General features: G+C 40.9%; 1 pseudogene and 1 gene segment (V, D, J or C); one reads left to right on the top strand and one right to left on the bottom strand.

The window, feature by feature from the left end:
- Positions 1–5,236: 5,236 nt before the first annotated feature.
- LOC138743833 (tyrosine-protein phosphatase non-receptor type substrate 1-like) lies at positions 5,237–10,488 on the bottom strand. The segment is given in 5 exon segments: positions 5,237–5,340; positions 5,498–5,590; positions 9,153–9,449; positions 9,883–10,185; positions 10,354–10,488. Coding segments are annotated over 5 exon segments (852 nt in total).
- Positions 10,489–12,483: 1,995 nt separating this feature from the next.
- LOC138743948 (nucleosome assembly protein 1-like 1 pseudogene) lies at positions 12,484–13,753 on the top strand (annotated as a pseudogene).
- Positions 13,754–14,499: the final 746 nt, after the last annotated feature.

The following is a 14,499-nucleotide window of genomic DNA, read 5'->3' as shown; positions in this document are numbered from 1 at the left end:
AATATCACAGAAACTACAGTGGCGAAACCTGAAAATGATCTGCTTTTTACAATCTTTGCTGACTGTTTATTAACCAGTTCTGAATTCACACCAGTTTATTATCAATCTTGCAATGTTCTCTATTTGTGTTTGATAATTTTTTGCTTGTTGCCCTATCAGAAACCTTCAACGTTTGTCCTGATCTACTTTCTTAGTTACAACCTCAAGCAACTCAAAGGAAACATGCCGAATATTAGTTCCTATGTTGACTTGACCCATGATCTCAACAGAATTATCTTTCTTTCTTTGGCTTGGCTTCGCGGACGAAGATTTATGGAGGGGGCAAAAGTCCACGTCAGCTGCAGGCTCGATTGTGGCTGACAAGTCAGATGCGGGACAGGCAGACACGGTTGCAGCGGTTGCAGGGGAAAATTGGTTGGTTGGGGTTGGGTGTTGGGTTTTTCCTCCTTTGTCTTTTGTCAGTGAGGTGGGCTCTGCGGTCTTCTTCAAAGGAGGTTGCTGCCCGCCGAACTGTGAGGCGCCAAGATGCACGGTTTGAGGCGATATCAGCCCATTGGCGGTGGTCAATGTGGCAGGCACCAAGAGATTTCTTTAGGCAGTCCTTGTACCTCTTCTTTGGTGCACCTCTGTCACGGTGGCCAGTGGAGAGCTCGCCATATAACACGATCTTGGGAAGGCGATGGTCCTCCATTTTGGAGATGTGACCCACCCAGCGCAGCTGGATCTTCAGCAGCGTAGACTCGATGCTGTCGGCCTCTGCCATCTCGAGTACTTCGATGTTAGGGATGAAGTCGCTCCAATTAATTTTGAGGATGGAGCAGAGACAATGCTGGTGGAAGCGTTCTAGGAGCCGCAGGTGATGCCGGTAGAGGACCCATGATTCGGAGCCAAACAGGAGTGTGGGTATGACAACGGCTCTGTATACGCTAATCTTTGTGAGGTTTTTCAGTTGGTTGTTTTTCCAGACTCTTTTGTGTAGTCTTCCAAAGGTGCTATTTGCCTTGGAGAGTCTGTTGTCCATCTCGTTGTCGATCCTTGCAAGAATTATAATGTTATAGAAAGAGGCCTTTCTGCCATCCCATCCTCATTTCATTTACCAGCACTTGATCCATACTTATCTATGCTATTGAAATTCAAGCATTTATCTTGACACATCTGAAGCTCTGTAAGAGTTCCCCCTTTCTCTTTCCTTCTTACTTCATGTCCCCACCCCACTCCAAGCAGAGCAGACCAAACGTGAATCACCCACTGAGTGAAAAGAAAGCATTCTGATATAGCCTTAAGCCTCTTACACTTTATCTTAAACTGTGCCTCTGTGAACGGATCCGTGGGAGAGGATTAGTCATATCTACCCCATCTATGTCCATAATCATTTCTTATACGCCGACTCTACTCCAGTGAAAACCAAGGCAGCGCACCCACTCTGTCCCCATAACTGAAATGTTTCAGCCTAGGACACATCTTGGTGAATCTCCTCGGCACCATCTCTAGAGTTATCATATTCCTTCTATACGGAGACGACCAATATTGTTTAGATGCGCTCTTTTCCACATGAGAAGCGGTCTGAGAACCACCAAGGGAAAAATACTGCAAAATGGACAGGAACACCTGGGTACCTGACCTTGTGGTAGAATCGAAAGGAATGTGAAATTCATTCCAAAGTACTTAAAAAAAGATGCCAGAAATACAGAATAAAATTAGAAATGCTGGAAAAATTCAGCAGCTCAGATCACATCCATTGGAAGAGAGTTAATGTTTAAAGTTAAAGTCTCTTAGTCAGAATTGGAATGCAGATAAAAGATGCTTGTGAAACTGCTGGGAAGGAGTGCGATCCGCTTTATCAATAACTCTAAAGATTGAGTGAGGAACGATCGGCTTTAATACACATTAGATTTCAGCTGGCCCAACTCAATTTGCTGGAATGAATGGAAGGGGGCTGGGAGGTCGACCTTTATGGCCAGGTCATAGGGGAAGGGGTTACAAGGGGTGGTCGAGTCATCAGTGGGCGGGCCAACCACAGTATATACATATCATCACAGAGCGGGATGAGCGTGAGCCCTACATAACACATGTCACAGGGGAAAAAAATTGTACAACATAAGATTGATTAGAGGGAACATTGATTGCCAGTTACCTCTATGTTCCCCCAAATTTTAACACTTCCGTGAACATTAAGTATATTTTACAACCCTCAAATCTGCATGTCTTTGAGATGGGGTAAAATGAAGAGCATTTGGAGAATATGCATTTGGAGAATTTGGAGCCGGTGACCAACTGAGAGCCAGCAGCTCTATAATTTCAAGATTTCAAGTCGATTTTACTGTCATCTAATAATACAAAAAAATCTTATATTACATCAAATTTCCTCCTGCTCCCGCAAGATAGACAGGTGCCATTCGTATTGTGTGGCGCCCAGTACAAGTACAGTAAGAGTAAGAAAGTAGAAAACAAGTCCATTCAGAGACTCCATCCGCACAGATCCATTGGCAATCCCAGCTACAGATCTGAGCACCTGAGCCCTCCCCCCCCCACCCTCGAATTCTAGTTCCGTGAGTCTTTCGACCGCGTCGCTGACCACCTGCAGCCTGCGTGGGCCTCTGAGCCCCTCACTTGCCTGCTGCCACAGTCACCGTCCTGCAGATCCTTCAACCGCTGATCGGTCCTACAGAGTTGTCTCCTCCTCTCATTCTTGAAGGGGAGAAGGGGAAGGGGTGTTCTCCCCATTTCTGGTGAACTGCACCCGCCCGCTGCTCTCCCGGTGTCTGTAACCCCTTGTGGCCGCTGCCGAGCATAGGCGCCGCCATCCAGGGCTCAGACGCTGCATTTGCTTGATTGGAAATAACAACACCGTGGGCTCCTTTAGAAGGTCATTTAAAGCTTCTATACCGGGCGGTTGGACCCTGCAGAGCAGCGCTGGGTCGACAGCGTCCGCAGGGTTGCTGCAACTCCGGCAGCACTGCCATTAAAAAAAAATCTAGTTCATAGACTAGGTAAACTAAAAAATGCACACTTTGGTACTGAATATTTAGAATACTAATATCGCAACGTGCCATTTCGACGTATTAGACCTAATCTACCCATGCCGTACCAAACTCGCCTGAACCTCCCGACACATCTCAATTGACAGCCGGCTCAGGGATCCCTCTAAGGAGAAAACGAAGGCTTGGTTTCTCGAGGCTCAATGTCCGCCCTCTTTATCACGAGTGCATCATTCTTGAATAAGAAGATGCTCAAAAATTATTAGTGCAGCGAATAATTCAAATGGGAAAAAGGAATAATTGTATTTTGAGGCATGATTTACATTGGTATTGTCGACAGTCAGTCAAATCAAACTTGGCGAGTTCTAATCCATTCTTAGTGAGTGCACAGACCTCTTTTCTATCAACATAATTATGGGAACCATATAAAGTTCTTACCATGTTATGCCTTTAATGCGAATCTTGTCAAAATTATAACCAGAAGTAAAATGGCCAATCCACCGGCTGTACGCATGATAGTTAGTCTTTTATAATTGCTTTCTGGATCAGGAGAAAAATAAGAAATTGTGAAACATACAAGGATTGGGAGTCGGCGAAATATAGTATTTTACAGTTTGAAAAATTCTCCGATTATTGGTTAATTATGGAATATATTAAGCAAACATTACATGGTGGCATTGGGCACATAGGAATTGTTTATTCCGATTAAGAGGAGTTGTTTGCTTTTTATTTTGCTGAGCCGGGCATTCATATCAGCTGATCAAAACGACTTCCGTGTTCAGTGAGCACCTGTCCTAGGTTCAAGCAGCTGCGTGGAAGAACCGGTATTTTATGTTGTGTCTAACATAGCAATAAATCCCTCGACATTGCATATAAAGGTATTGATGCGTATAATAGGAAATTGAACATTTTAGAGACAGGTAATGCAATAGATGGGGTTGCAGAGGGACATCGAGAATGAAGAGTATTGACAGCTGAAGACATCGTGTGCAGAAAATGGATGAACAGAACGAAATCTAAAACATATTGACCCGAAACAGTATATGGAAGAATGAAATAACTTCGATATAACTAAGATTTTGTCATTTTGTAACCTAAAGGCATTTCTCGAGAATACGGTGTCACCCACTATCCCGTTTGGCGTTAAGATCGCTTGATTCTCAATTTAACAATTGCAGCCTGGAATATTCTCAGTGACTTTTCGTCCACAGTATTCTGAGGTAAACAAAGAGTCATAAATCTCTCAGAGAAGAAGATTTGTTCATTTGCATCTTGGAAGCCAGACCGTTATCCCGGCTGGAGGAAAGTGTCACGCCCTTTATTGCCTGGGGAATCCCTCTTACAATGTAACCATTTCAGTGAAATCATTTTGAACTTCACACCGATGCCATTATTCTCACCCCATTCAACGCCTGATACTATTCGTCTAGGAATCAATCTCTTGAATGGACACTTCAGCTTCAGACAAAGGATATCCTTCCCTGTGTATTAAGGACAAAACTGTATTCTCGTCAGAGTGACCTCAACAAAGCCCCATGCAATTACAATACAAGGATTGGGAGTCGGCGAAATATAGCATTTTACAGTTTGAAAAAAAAAACTCAGATTGTTGGTTAATTATGGAATATATTAAGCAAATATTACATGGTGGCATTGGGCACCATGTCCTTGTTGTTGGAGTAAAACCACATGGAAAGTAGAATGTTCTTCCGGTATGTAAAATTAACAAGGGTGAAGACAATATTTGAAGAGGACACATAATGGATAATGAGTTGAAGAATACAGAATTACTTGGAGGAAGTAGGAACCTTGTGATGCTTATCGACCGATACCGGAATTAACAAAGTTGTCTCACTATTTCTCTCTCCACATCAAATATAAGCATAACTAGGCGGAATGGTTGGCTGGGCCGTAACTGGGATGGCCCCACTCCTGGAGAAAGGAGATATGCAAACAGTAGAATTATAGATAAGGAGAAGGGTCTAGTAGGCTGGGGATATTATAGAAGGATCTGGATGAAAACTTGAAGAAAGCTAACGTACATGGCGAGAGTTGAGAAATGAGAGATATTGGAAAGACTCCATTTTATAGACTTGCATAGTCGGCAAGTGACAATTAATCTTCAGCGGACCTTCTATGCAGAAGTTCGATTGGAAATGATGTATTCACTTTTGATCTGCTCGCACGTTGACTTTTCACTATGAATAAATACAATTCATAATTTTCATCCTCGAGTATGTCAGCAATCCACTTAAATTTCACATCTGCACTGGAGCTTGCTTTAACGCTTCTAGTCTAAACTTTTTGACACCGTATCTTAAACGGACATAAACTTTGAAAGATTCATTTTGAAACCAGGCAGCTGTCCGGAAAATTTAAAGAATTGTATTTTAAGATCCATTTAAAAATTTGGTATTGTCAATTACGCTATTGTCATGGTGTTTTGCAGGTTGAGAGGATGTCATTTTTCTCTTATCTAAAACAGAATGAAGGAATGGTAAATTCTACAGTATTCTTACCACAATCTGTTTTTAATCCATATGTGTTCAAAAATATAACCAGAATCACAATTGCGGATCCGCTCAATGCACATCCAAGAACATATTTTCCACCTGAGCTCTCTGAACCAAATGAAAAAACAAGAAACCATGACACATAGATACATATTCATGTATTGGGAGTCAAGAAGACTGAACATATATTTTTCATTCCTTATGGTACATAAATTACAAGGAACACTACAAATCACGAATTATAATTTAATGACAGAATCTACAGAACAAACAAATCGCATTAGTGCTTTGCACATAAGATGGTCTATTCAGATTAAGAGGAGTCTCGTTATCTGTTTACGATGCTGCACCAAGCAGCTTGACATTAGCTTGAAAAGGTCAAGATGTTCTCTGTTCTGGAGCGGATATTCAGTACTTGCCCCAACAGATTCTAATTTGTTAACAAGAGAAACATGTTATTTGCTTTGTGCATATAAGACAATAAGGCACCCCAAATCACTTCACATTAAAAGGCATAATTTTGACAACCCCCATTTCCTTTTGCTTTCTCACGTGAACCTGCCCAAAGGATGAGGGCGAACTGAATGAAGGAAAGCGGGAGCAATGGTCATCTGGAATGGAAAGGTTTATAGAAAGGAATTGCTGGCGATTCGGCATTAGGTCCAAGATCTTTGCTCTCCGACGTACATATACACATTGGACCTTAATCTAGTGGGCATTATTTAGAGATTATCCTGTGGTAGAGTAATAGGTACCGAGGAAACAATTTTCATGTGGCAGGAAAGCAGCAAGAGTTGTTTTGGTGGGCACAGAGGTATCAAAGAGAGTTGCAACGAATTCTGAAGTACACGAAGCTGGAAAGGGAGCAGAACAGATGTGAATGTAGGGGGGGGGGGGCTGTAAAGCTTGAGTTAGGACGATATACTTCATAGGGCGCGACATTTTCTCCCTGGAACGGAGGAGACTGAGAGATGACCTCTATAAATCATGACGGCATAGATAAAATGGGTTGTCACAGAATTTTCCTTGAGCTCGCGGAGGCCAAAACAAGAACGCACGAATTAAAGATGAGAATGGAAAGAAGTAAAATAACCCTGAAGGGCACTCAGATGGTGGAGGATATGTTGTATGTGGCATTTCCATCAGAGGTGGTAACAGAAGCAGGAAAAATTAAAAAGCTAAAAAATATTTTGAAAGATACATGGATAGAAAAGGTTTAGAGGCGTAAGAGCTAAATACAGACAAATGCCACTAGTTCAGGAAGGGCATCTTGTTCGGTAAGGACGCGTTGGGCAGAAGGGCCGATGTTTGTGCTACCTAGCGCGGTGGCAATGCCGGACTGTGCCTTTCTCGCACTTCGCTTGTTTAGACACCCTTATTTCAGATCATTGCCTTCGATAAACATGCTTGTTTCGTTGCATTCTTGGCTGGCCATCCCTGTTCTACTGGCCATAAACTTATATCCACCCGTGCCTCAGCTTTCCGCCCGAAAATAAATTCTTGGTCAATGTCACCCTAGAATCTGGCCATCATACCTCCACATACAGTTATGCAAAAAATCTTTTAAGTTTACCTCATGGCCGAAGCAGCCGGCCATCTGCCCTCATATTTCCTTGTGTCATATTTCCTTATTGGTGCTTGTTTGCATTTTAAAAGTTTTTGTGAATTGACTTGGGATGTTTGCAATGTAACGGGGAACAGATGAATTCAACAGCGAGATATATAATTCATATTCATCGCTCCTAAATTGCTCATCCGGGTTGGAACTTGCTTTAAATGCTTTCCTTCTTGCATTGCTCGGCTACCTACTGAAACGGGAGGGTGTCTTAGAGGATTCATGTGATACCAATGGTATGTGAGTGGAAAGAAAAAGGTTGAGAACCACTGCTCTAAATGGTGAGGGAAGCGAAGCAGGTAGGAAGATGAGGGAAAAAAGAGATGGATAGAGAATAATAGAGACTCGGGAAGGAATGTAGGACATATTTACGTTACACATTGAGGAACGTATTTCTGTTTGTGCTCAAGACACAGTCAGTATTACGCTATAAAGAGGATTGGCTATTAGATTATTTTGCCAATTTATTGAAATCATGTGAGGCATGCATAGAGTGAACGCTCATTGTTTATTGTCTCCAGTGTTGAGGATTGTAGAACTAGAGAGTATAGGTCCAAGGTGAATCAGGAGGGATTTGAGAGGGACTTGAGTAGAAACCTCTTCTCTCAGAGGACAGTCCGTTTTTTAATCGAGCTGGCAGAGGAAGCTATAGAAGCGAGCACAATTTCCAAATTCCAAGGATATTTGCACAGATGATTAGATTGGAAAGTTGTGTGGACTAAATGCAGGCACGTGGAACCGGCCCAGAATACAAATTTATTCGGTATGGATGAGATGGGCCGAAGGGCTAATTCTGTGCTGCATGAATCTGCAACTCTAAGAAATATGCTTAATATTGGTTGTGTTTAGCATTTTTACTTTCCATTCATTACATTAATACCATGTATTTTAGAGACATTACTCTGAACTTTGAAAGAGATTTTACCTTTTTTCCCTGCCTTCAAAGAACTGTCAATTACGGCTCCAAAATGTTCGTCGATGACACGGAAGTGTCCGGTATTGTAGACAGTGAGGACGATTCCCAAAGATTGGGACAGGATTGCAGCATGATATTGATCGGTTGGGCAGATGGGGAGACGAATATTTGATGGGATTAAATACAGAGAAAGGAAAGGTGTTGCATTTTGACCGATATAATGTGGGTAGAATACACCCAGTGAATGATATGGATCTGCAGAGAGATCTTGGAGTTGGTACAGCAGGTAGAAATCCTCTGCACTTAATTTAATGGTCACAAATGGTTTCTTTCTAATTCTTCTGCCGTAAAAAAAATTCTTTACATTACGGTCCACTGGCAAATCATTTGCTCGGTCGCCTAAGAGAAACATAAGGACTAACAGCAAATTGAACGCTTCAAAGCGATTACTTTGCGACGATATAAGGAGTGGAGAATGTTATGAGATTGGACTGCACGGGATTCAAGACCCTTATATGGGTTGGATTTGAATGAAAGGTTATAGTGTTTGCTGAAGCACCATTTGACAGAGTGATTGATGATGAAGGAGTAAATCCCATGCTGCGAAAATTAAACAGCAATGGATTTGTACCTTGGACACAAACGCCACAAGGGGCTTGGTGATTGGATGTTACCCAGCTATGCCTTTCTCTCACGCGATCATGTTTCGGGAACCGTTTCTAAGTTCTTGCCATTTCTTAACTTGCTTATTCCGATGCTTTCTCCGCTGTTTCCCCCCGTTCTACCCGCATCAAAGCTAAATTTCGCATATAAATCCAATTTCTGCTTTAGCTTTTCTCCTGGGAAAAGGTCTTAACGTCCACCTGAACGTCTTAACGTCCGTCCATCGGCCTAAGCATTGGCTATATTTCCTATTGGTGCTTGTTTGCATTTTAATGGCTTTGAAATATGCAATAATGTTTGCGAGGTCGCAGGCAGAATATGTTAGTTCAGACTGGAAATGACGTTTTAGCTTTTGAAAACAAAACTTTTTATGGTGAATGAAAACAATTCACCTTTCTTGCCCTCGTGCGCGACTAGACTGCGGTGGTCGAAGAATTTCTCATCTGGGCTGGAGCTTCCCTCCTTACCTTGCTCGATAATGTAGGTGAAGCTGGCAGACATTGTAAGAGCCTCATGTGACACGAGGCAGGTGTAAACAGCTTTGCCCAGAGCAAGCTGCGAATCTTCCAAAACACTCGAAGCCTCATAAAATCCTTCCGCAGTCGTCCGTGTCTCAGTTTCTACTCCGGTCCGAATGTCCATGTTATTTCTTCGCCAGATGATTTCTAATTCCTCCGGATAAAATGGAGCCGTTTTACACACGAGTTTCCGAGAATGCGGTGAAGTCGTTTCAACAGGAACAATGTTCAGGGGAGTTGGGGGAGCTGAGACAGAGAGAAGAATGCAAATATGAATGTTTTTGATGATATTTTCCATCCCCTATCCCCTAATATTATTCAGCTCTCCCGAAAAAAAAATCTCCATCTCAAAATTGGGAGTTTGTTTTGCAAGTGTCTGAAATTTGCGATAGGAAACATTGCATTGGGAATTTGAGAAGCGGACGCCAAAACAATCGGGATGGCGTGGAAATGAACGGGGTCACGTCCATATGAAGCACAAAATAAGGTGAGGAATAAACTCTGGGTGTTCTATTTTATTTCGGGATTCCACCTCTGAAGTATTTATTGAAGGATGAGACGAATACGTTCACACCCTATTAACCCAATTATCACATTTTAAATCAAAACGACCCGGGAAATTTACCGATGTCACCAAAACACAAAATTCTCCTACTCAGAGTAACAAAAATACACTCACTCAACACAATAAGCTGGGAGCCGCTTCCATTTCCGATTATTTGTTGCCGATGCTTCACTTGACAATAATACATCCCGATATCTGCGACACTAGCGTTCAGGAGCGTAAATGTACTCATAGCCCTGTTTTCCCGAAATTGAGTTTTGCTGTCTGGCTCTATGAATGTTTTCTCACCCTCTTTCCACCAGGAAACGTCAGCAATATCTTGTAATAGTTTATACTTGCAGTACATCGTTACATTTCCACCTTTGGAAACTTTCACAACCCGATCGAATTGTTCCACCTTGTTCGAAGTTGCTTTGGCTGCTGGGAAAAAGTAAGGACGATAAAAACAAATGCACACACCGGACCAAGAGACGCCGAGTACAAAACCTCGAAGGATCAAGGGCAAGAGAATGGGAATCGCATTCGAACGTAGAATATGGTGCAATCGGATTGACGCCGTCAAAGTGGCTGCTAAATTGATCGTACCTTGCCAAATCACAACCAAAAGAGACATGTACCGAATTACTGCTTTGAACAACATATCGCAAACGAGAGTAACTTGGGTTGAAAAAAATCAGATTTCATCGGAAATTTGAGGCAGTATGACCCTGATGTGGTCTATCACATGATTATTGCACCGCGATGCATTTCTGGTTCTCTTTGTCCACGTACCAAGTTCAAATTCCAAAACTCTGAATATATCTGACACTTTATCATTACATATCTCCCTGCTGGATCTATTATTTCCTCCTCTATTTTGATTGGTACTTTTTTATTAATTAATGTAGCTACACCTCCAGCTTTTGAATTATATGATACTGCTTCTGTGTCCTACTCAGTCTCTCTTTAATTTATTATGTTCTGCTTCAATTAGATGCATTTCCTGCACAAATGCTATGTCTATTTTTTTTTCTTTTAGGAAATTTAATAGCCTCTTTTATTTAATTTGGTTATGTAATCCATTAATATTTATAGTCATATAGTTCAACATGGCCATCTCATATCCTGTTTACACCTCATTTCCATTTCTTCACTTTTCCCCATTTTCATCTCTCAGTTTTCCCTTTTTGAACTCAATGTATAACATATTTAAAATATAAAATACTTCAACAACTCCCACATCTAATATTCCCTTAGTCTCTGAGTTGCCCCTTATCCCTTGCCAGGCAACCACAACTCCCCTCTCCATTTGGATCGTGAACCCGCTCGCAAGCATCAACTGATTTCATTCTCTCCCACCTAACCCCCTCCAGAAAATACTTTTTTCTTCACATATAACAAAGCTCACCCTGTTCCCCACCCCTTATTTCCTTTCTTCCCTTTTCTTTCCCTTCTTTAGTTCTTACATATACATTACTTTTACATCTTTATATGCATTTTATTGCCATTCTTCATTCTTGTTACATCTCTTAATCTCTCCTTCTGTCCTGCAGGCGTTCTGCAAATTCTCGTGCTTCCTCTGGATCTGAGAACAGTCTGTTTTGCTCCCCAGGGATAAATATTGCACAGTTGGATATCTTAACATAAATTTATAAACTTTTTTTTCCATAGGATCGATTTTGCTGTATTAAACTCCTTCCTCTTCTTTAGGAGTTCAAAACTTATGTCTGGGTAAAAAACTATTTTTTGACCCTGTATTCCAATGGTTTTTTGTCTTCTCTAATTTTATTCCTTCCCTGCTCCAGTATATTTTCTCTTGTTGTATATCTCAAAAATTTTACTGAAACGGATCTTGGTTTTTGTTGTGTTTGTGGTTTCTGGGCTAGTGTTCTGTGTGCCCTTTCTATTTCCATTCCTTCCTGTATTTCTGTCATTCCCAGGACTTTTGGGATCCATTCTTTTATAAATTATTTCATATCTGTGCTTTCTATATTTTCCTTTATGCCCACTATCTTTAAATTGTTTCTTGTCTACTATAATTTTCCATCATATCAATTTTCTGAGCTTACAACTCTGATGAGTCTTTAACTTTTTTGTCACTTTCTTCCAATTTCTACAGCTGTTTCTCATTCTTCCACATTTTCTAATATTTTCCCTATTTCTGTTATGACCAGCTCTATTCTACTCACTTTTTCTTCTGTACTTTTAATTTCACTAAATTATAATGTCAACCATTCTTTTAAGGCTCTCATTTGTTCTTGAAATTTTTTTTAATCTATATTCTGTCCATCTATTTTACCTTCTATTTCTCTCTGCAGATCTTGGTAATCTTCTTCCTCTTCTTCTGTGTCTGCACCTGTGTTTGTGTCTTCCTCTTCTCTTTCTCCTATCTGTGTCTCTTCTGACTTTCCTGATGAGTTGCTTGCCTCACTTTGCTGGGCTTCTTCTTGCTTTGCCTCTTGCTGTTGGTCCTCTTCTTCTGGGCTACTCATCTGTTGAGCCTCCTGCTGCTGCTCTTCTTTCCTTTCACTACCTTTGCTGTCACTTTCCTCTTCTTCCAGCTGAGACCCCTGATGTCCGCCATCCCTCAGCTGGTCACGCTGTGGTTGCCCTCTCCTCAGGTGAGACCCCCTCCCATCGGAGTTCTCCTTTTCCTTAGTAAATGCACTGCAGCTTTTGCACCATTTGAAAGCAGCTCATGCTGCAGGAGCCAGGCATCTGGTATTATTTTTGAAGATGGCAGATATTGACAACAAAGAGCAGACTGAAAGTTATCAGAAAGAAGATGTGGAGGATGCTGAAGATATTGTAGAAAAAGATGCATCTGAAGATAGTAATGCTCGACAGCTTACAGTTCAGATGATGCAGAATCCATGAATTTTGGCAGCATTACAGGAGCAACTTGATGGACTTGTAGGAAACCCATCTGGTTATATAGAAAGCTTGCCAAAAATTGTGAAGAAGTGTGTTAATGCTTTGAAGAACCTTCAGGTGAAGTGTGCTCATATAGAGGCCAAGTTCTATGAAGAAGTTCACGAATTGCAAAGATAATATACTGCTCTTTATCAACCTCTTTTTGATCAGAGGTGTGATATTATCAATGCCACCCTTGAGCCTACAGAGGAGGAATGCAAATTGCAAGGAGATGAAGAGGAGGAATTATCAGATGAAATGAAAGAAAAGGTGAAAGTGGAGGAAGAAAAGAAGGATGAAGAAAAAGATAAACCAAAGGGAATTCCAGAATTTTGGTTAACTGTCTTTAAGAATGTGGATTTGCTCAATGACATGGTACAGGAACATGATGAGCCTAGTTTAAAGCATATAAAAGACTTGAAGGTTAAATTTTCAGATCCTGGACAACCAATGAATTTTACTCTGGAATTTAAGTTCGAATCAATTGAATATTTTACAAATGAAGTCGTGACAAAGATGCATATGATGAGATCACAGCCTGATGAGTCAGACCCCTTTTCATTTGATGGGCCAGAAATTATGGAGTGCACTGGGTGCCATATTGACTGGAAGAAAGGAAAGAACATAACAAAGAAAACTATTTAAAAAGAAGCAGAAACATCAGGGTCGTGGAACTGTTCGAACTGTTACAAAAACTGTACCAAATGATTCATTCTTCAATTTTTTTTTCACCTCCTGAAGTTCTGGAGAATGGAGAAATGAATGAAGATTCCGAGGCAATACTCGCCTCTGACTTTTAAATCGGTCACTTTTTGCATGAGCGGGTAGTTCCGCGAGCAGTGTTGTACTTCACTGGAGAAGCTATTGACGATGATGATTATGATGAAGAAGATGAAGTGGCAAATGATGAGGAAGGGGAGGAAGAAGCAGATGAAGAGAATGATCCGGATTATGATCCAAAGAAGGATCCAAGCCCACCATCTGAGTGCAAGCAGCAGTGAAATCTGTTTATGTGGCCTTGAGCAACAACTGCACTGTACTGGCTTACCATAAACTAATAGTTACTTAACAGCCTTATAATGTTTTGTACTTTCTTGGTCAGACAAATTTCATTTAGCATTTTTTTGGTTAATCATGAACCCTTGAATCAGCCAGTTCAGAATGTGGTTGGTACTTTTGCTTTGTTTTGTTTAATTGGTTGTTCATGGAATGAAGTTTATAAAAGTTCCAGAATTTGTCATTCCAATACAATGGAATTTGGATTCTTCAGACAACCTTTGTTGGAGCTACCACCAGTGGCTTTTGGGAACAGCAAATGAAAAACCAATATTTGTTTAGTAATATCTTGCTGAAGAACAATCGACCAAAGTAATTAACTTTTCGTTCAGCCCTGTCATCTTGATGTATAAAACATGGAAAGATTTCTTTTGTTGCTGGATGAGTGTCATGTGGACTTTCTACAAAATGATAGAAATAAAATTGTGCAACATTTCTGTAGTTATACTGGCTGTGCTTTCATTACTCATCTTCCTGTAAGACACGTAGTTCCAGTGAATTACCTACTGGAGACGCATTGAAAAATGTGGTTGGCTCTATTAATAGAGTTGCAGAGTAGTTGACAGGTTTACAATGTCCAATCATCTGTATTGTTCATACATTGTTTGCTTAATTATGCTACAGTTTTGTTTGTTTGTTTTAATGTGAGATTGTGAACAACATAGCTTAACCACGACCTGAAAGGCCCTGCTGTACCACTAAGGTTGTGAATAAAAAAATAGCATTTTCGGAAAAAAAAAGAAAGTGTACTATACAATTTTGTTTGGCTCAAAGAGCCATTAT

Source organism: Narcine bancroftii, chromosome 10 (assembly GCF_036971445.1).
Source record: "Narcine bancroftii isolate sNarBan1 chromosome 10, sNarBan1.hap1, whole genome shotgun sequence".
Taxonomy (NCBI): domain Eukaryota; kingdom Metazoa; phylum Chordata; class Chondrichthyes; order Torpediniformes; family Narcinidae; genus Narcine; species Narcine bancroftii.
Note: the sequence above shows the minus strand (reverse complement) of the source record. Positions and strands in the feature narration are given on the sequence as shown.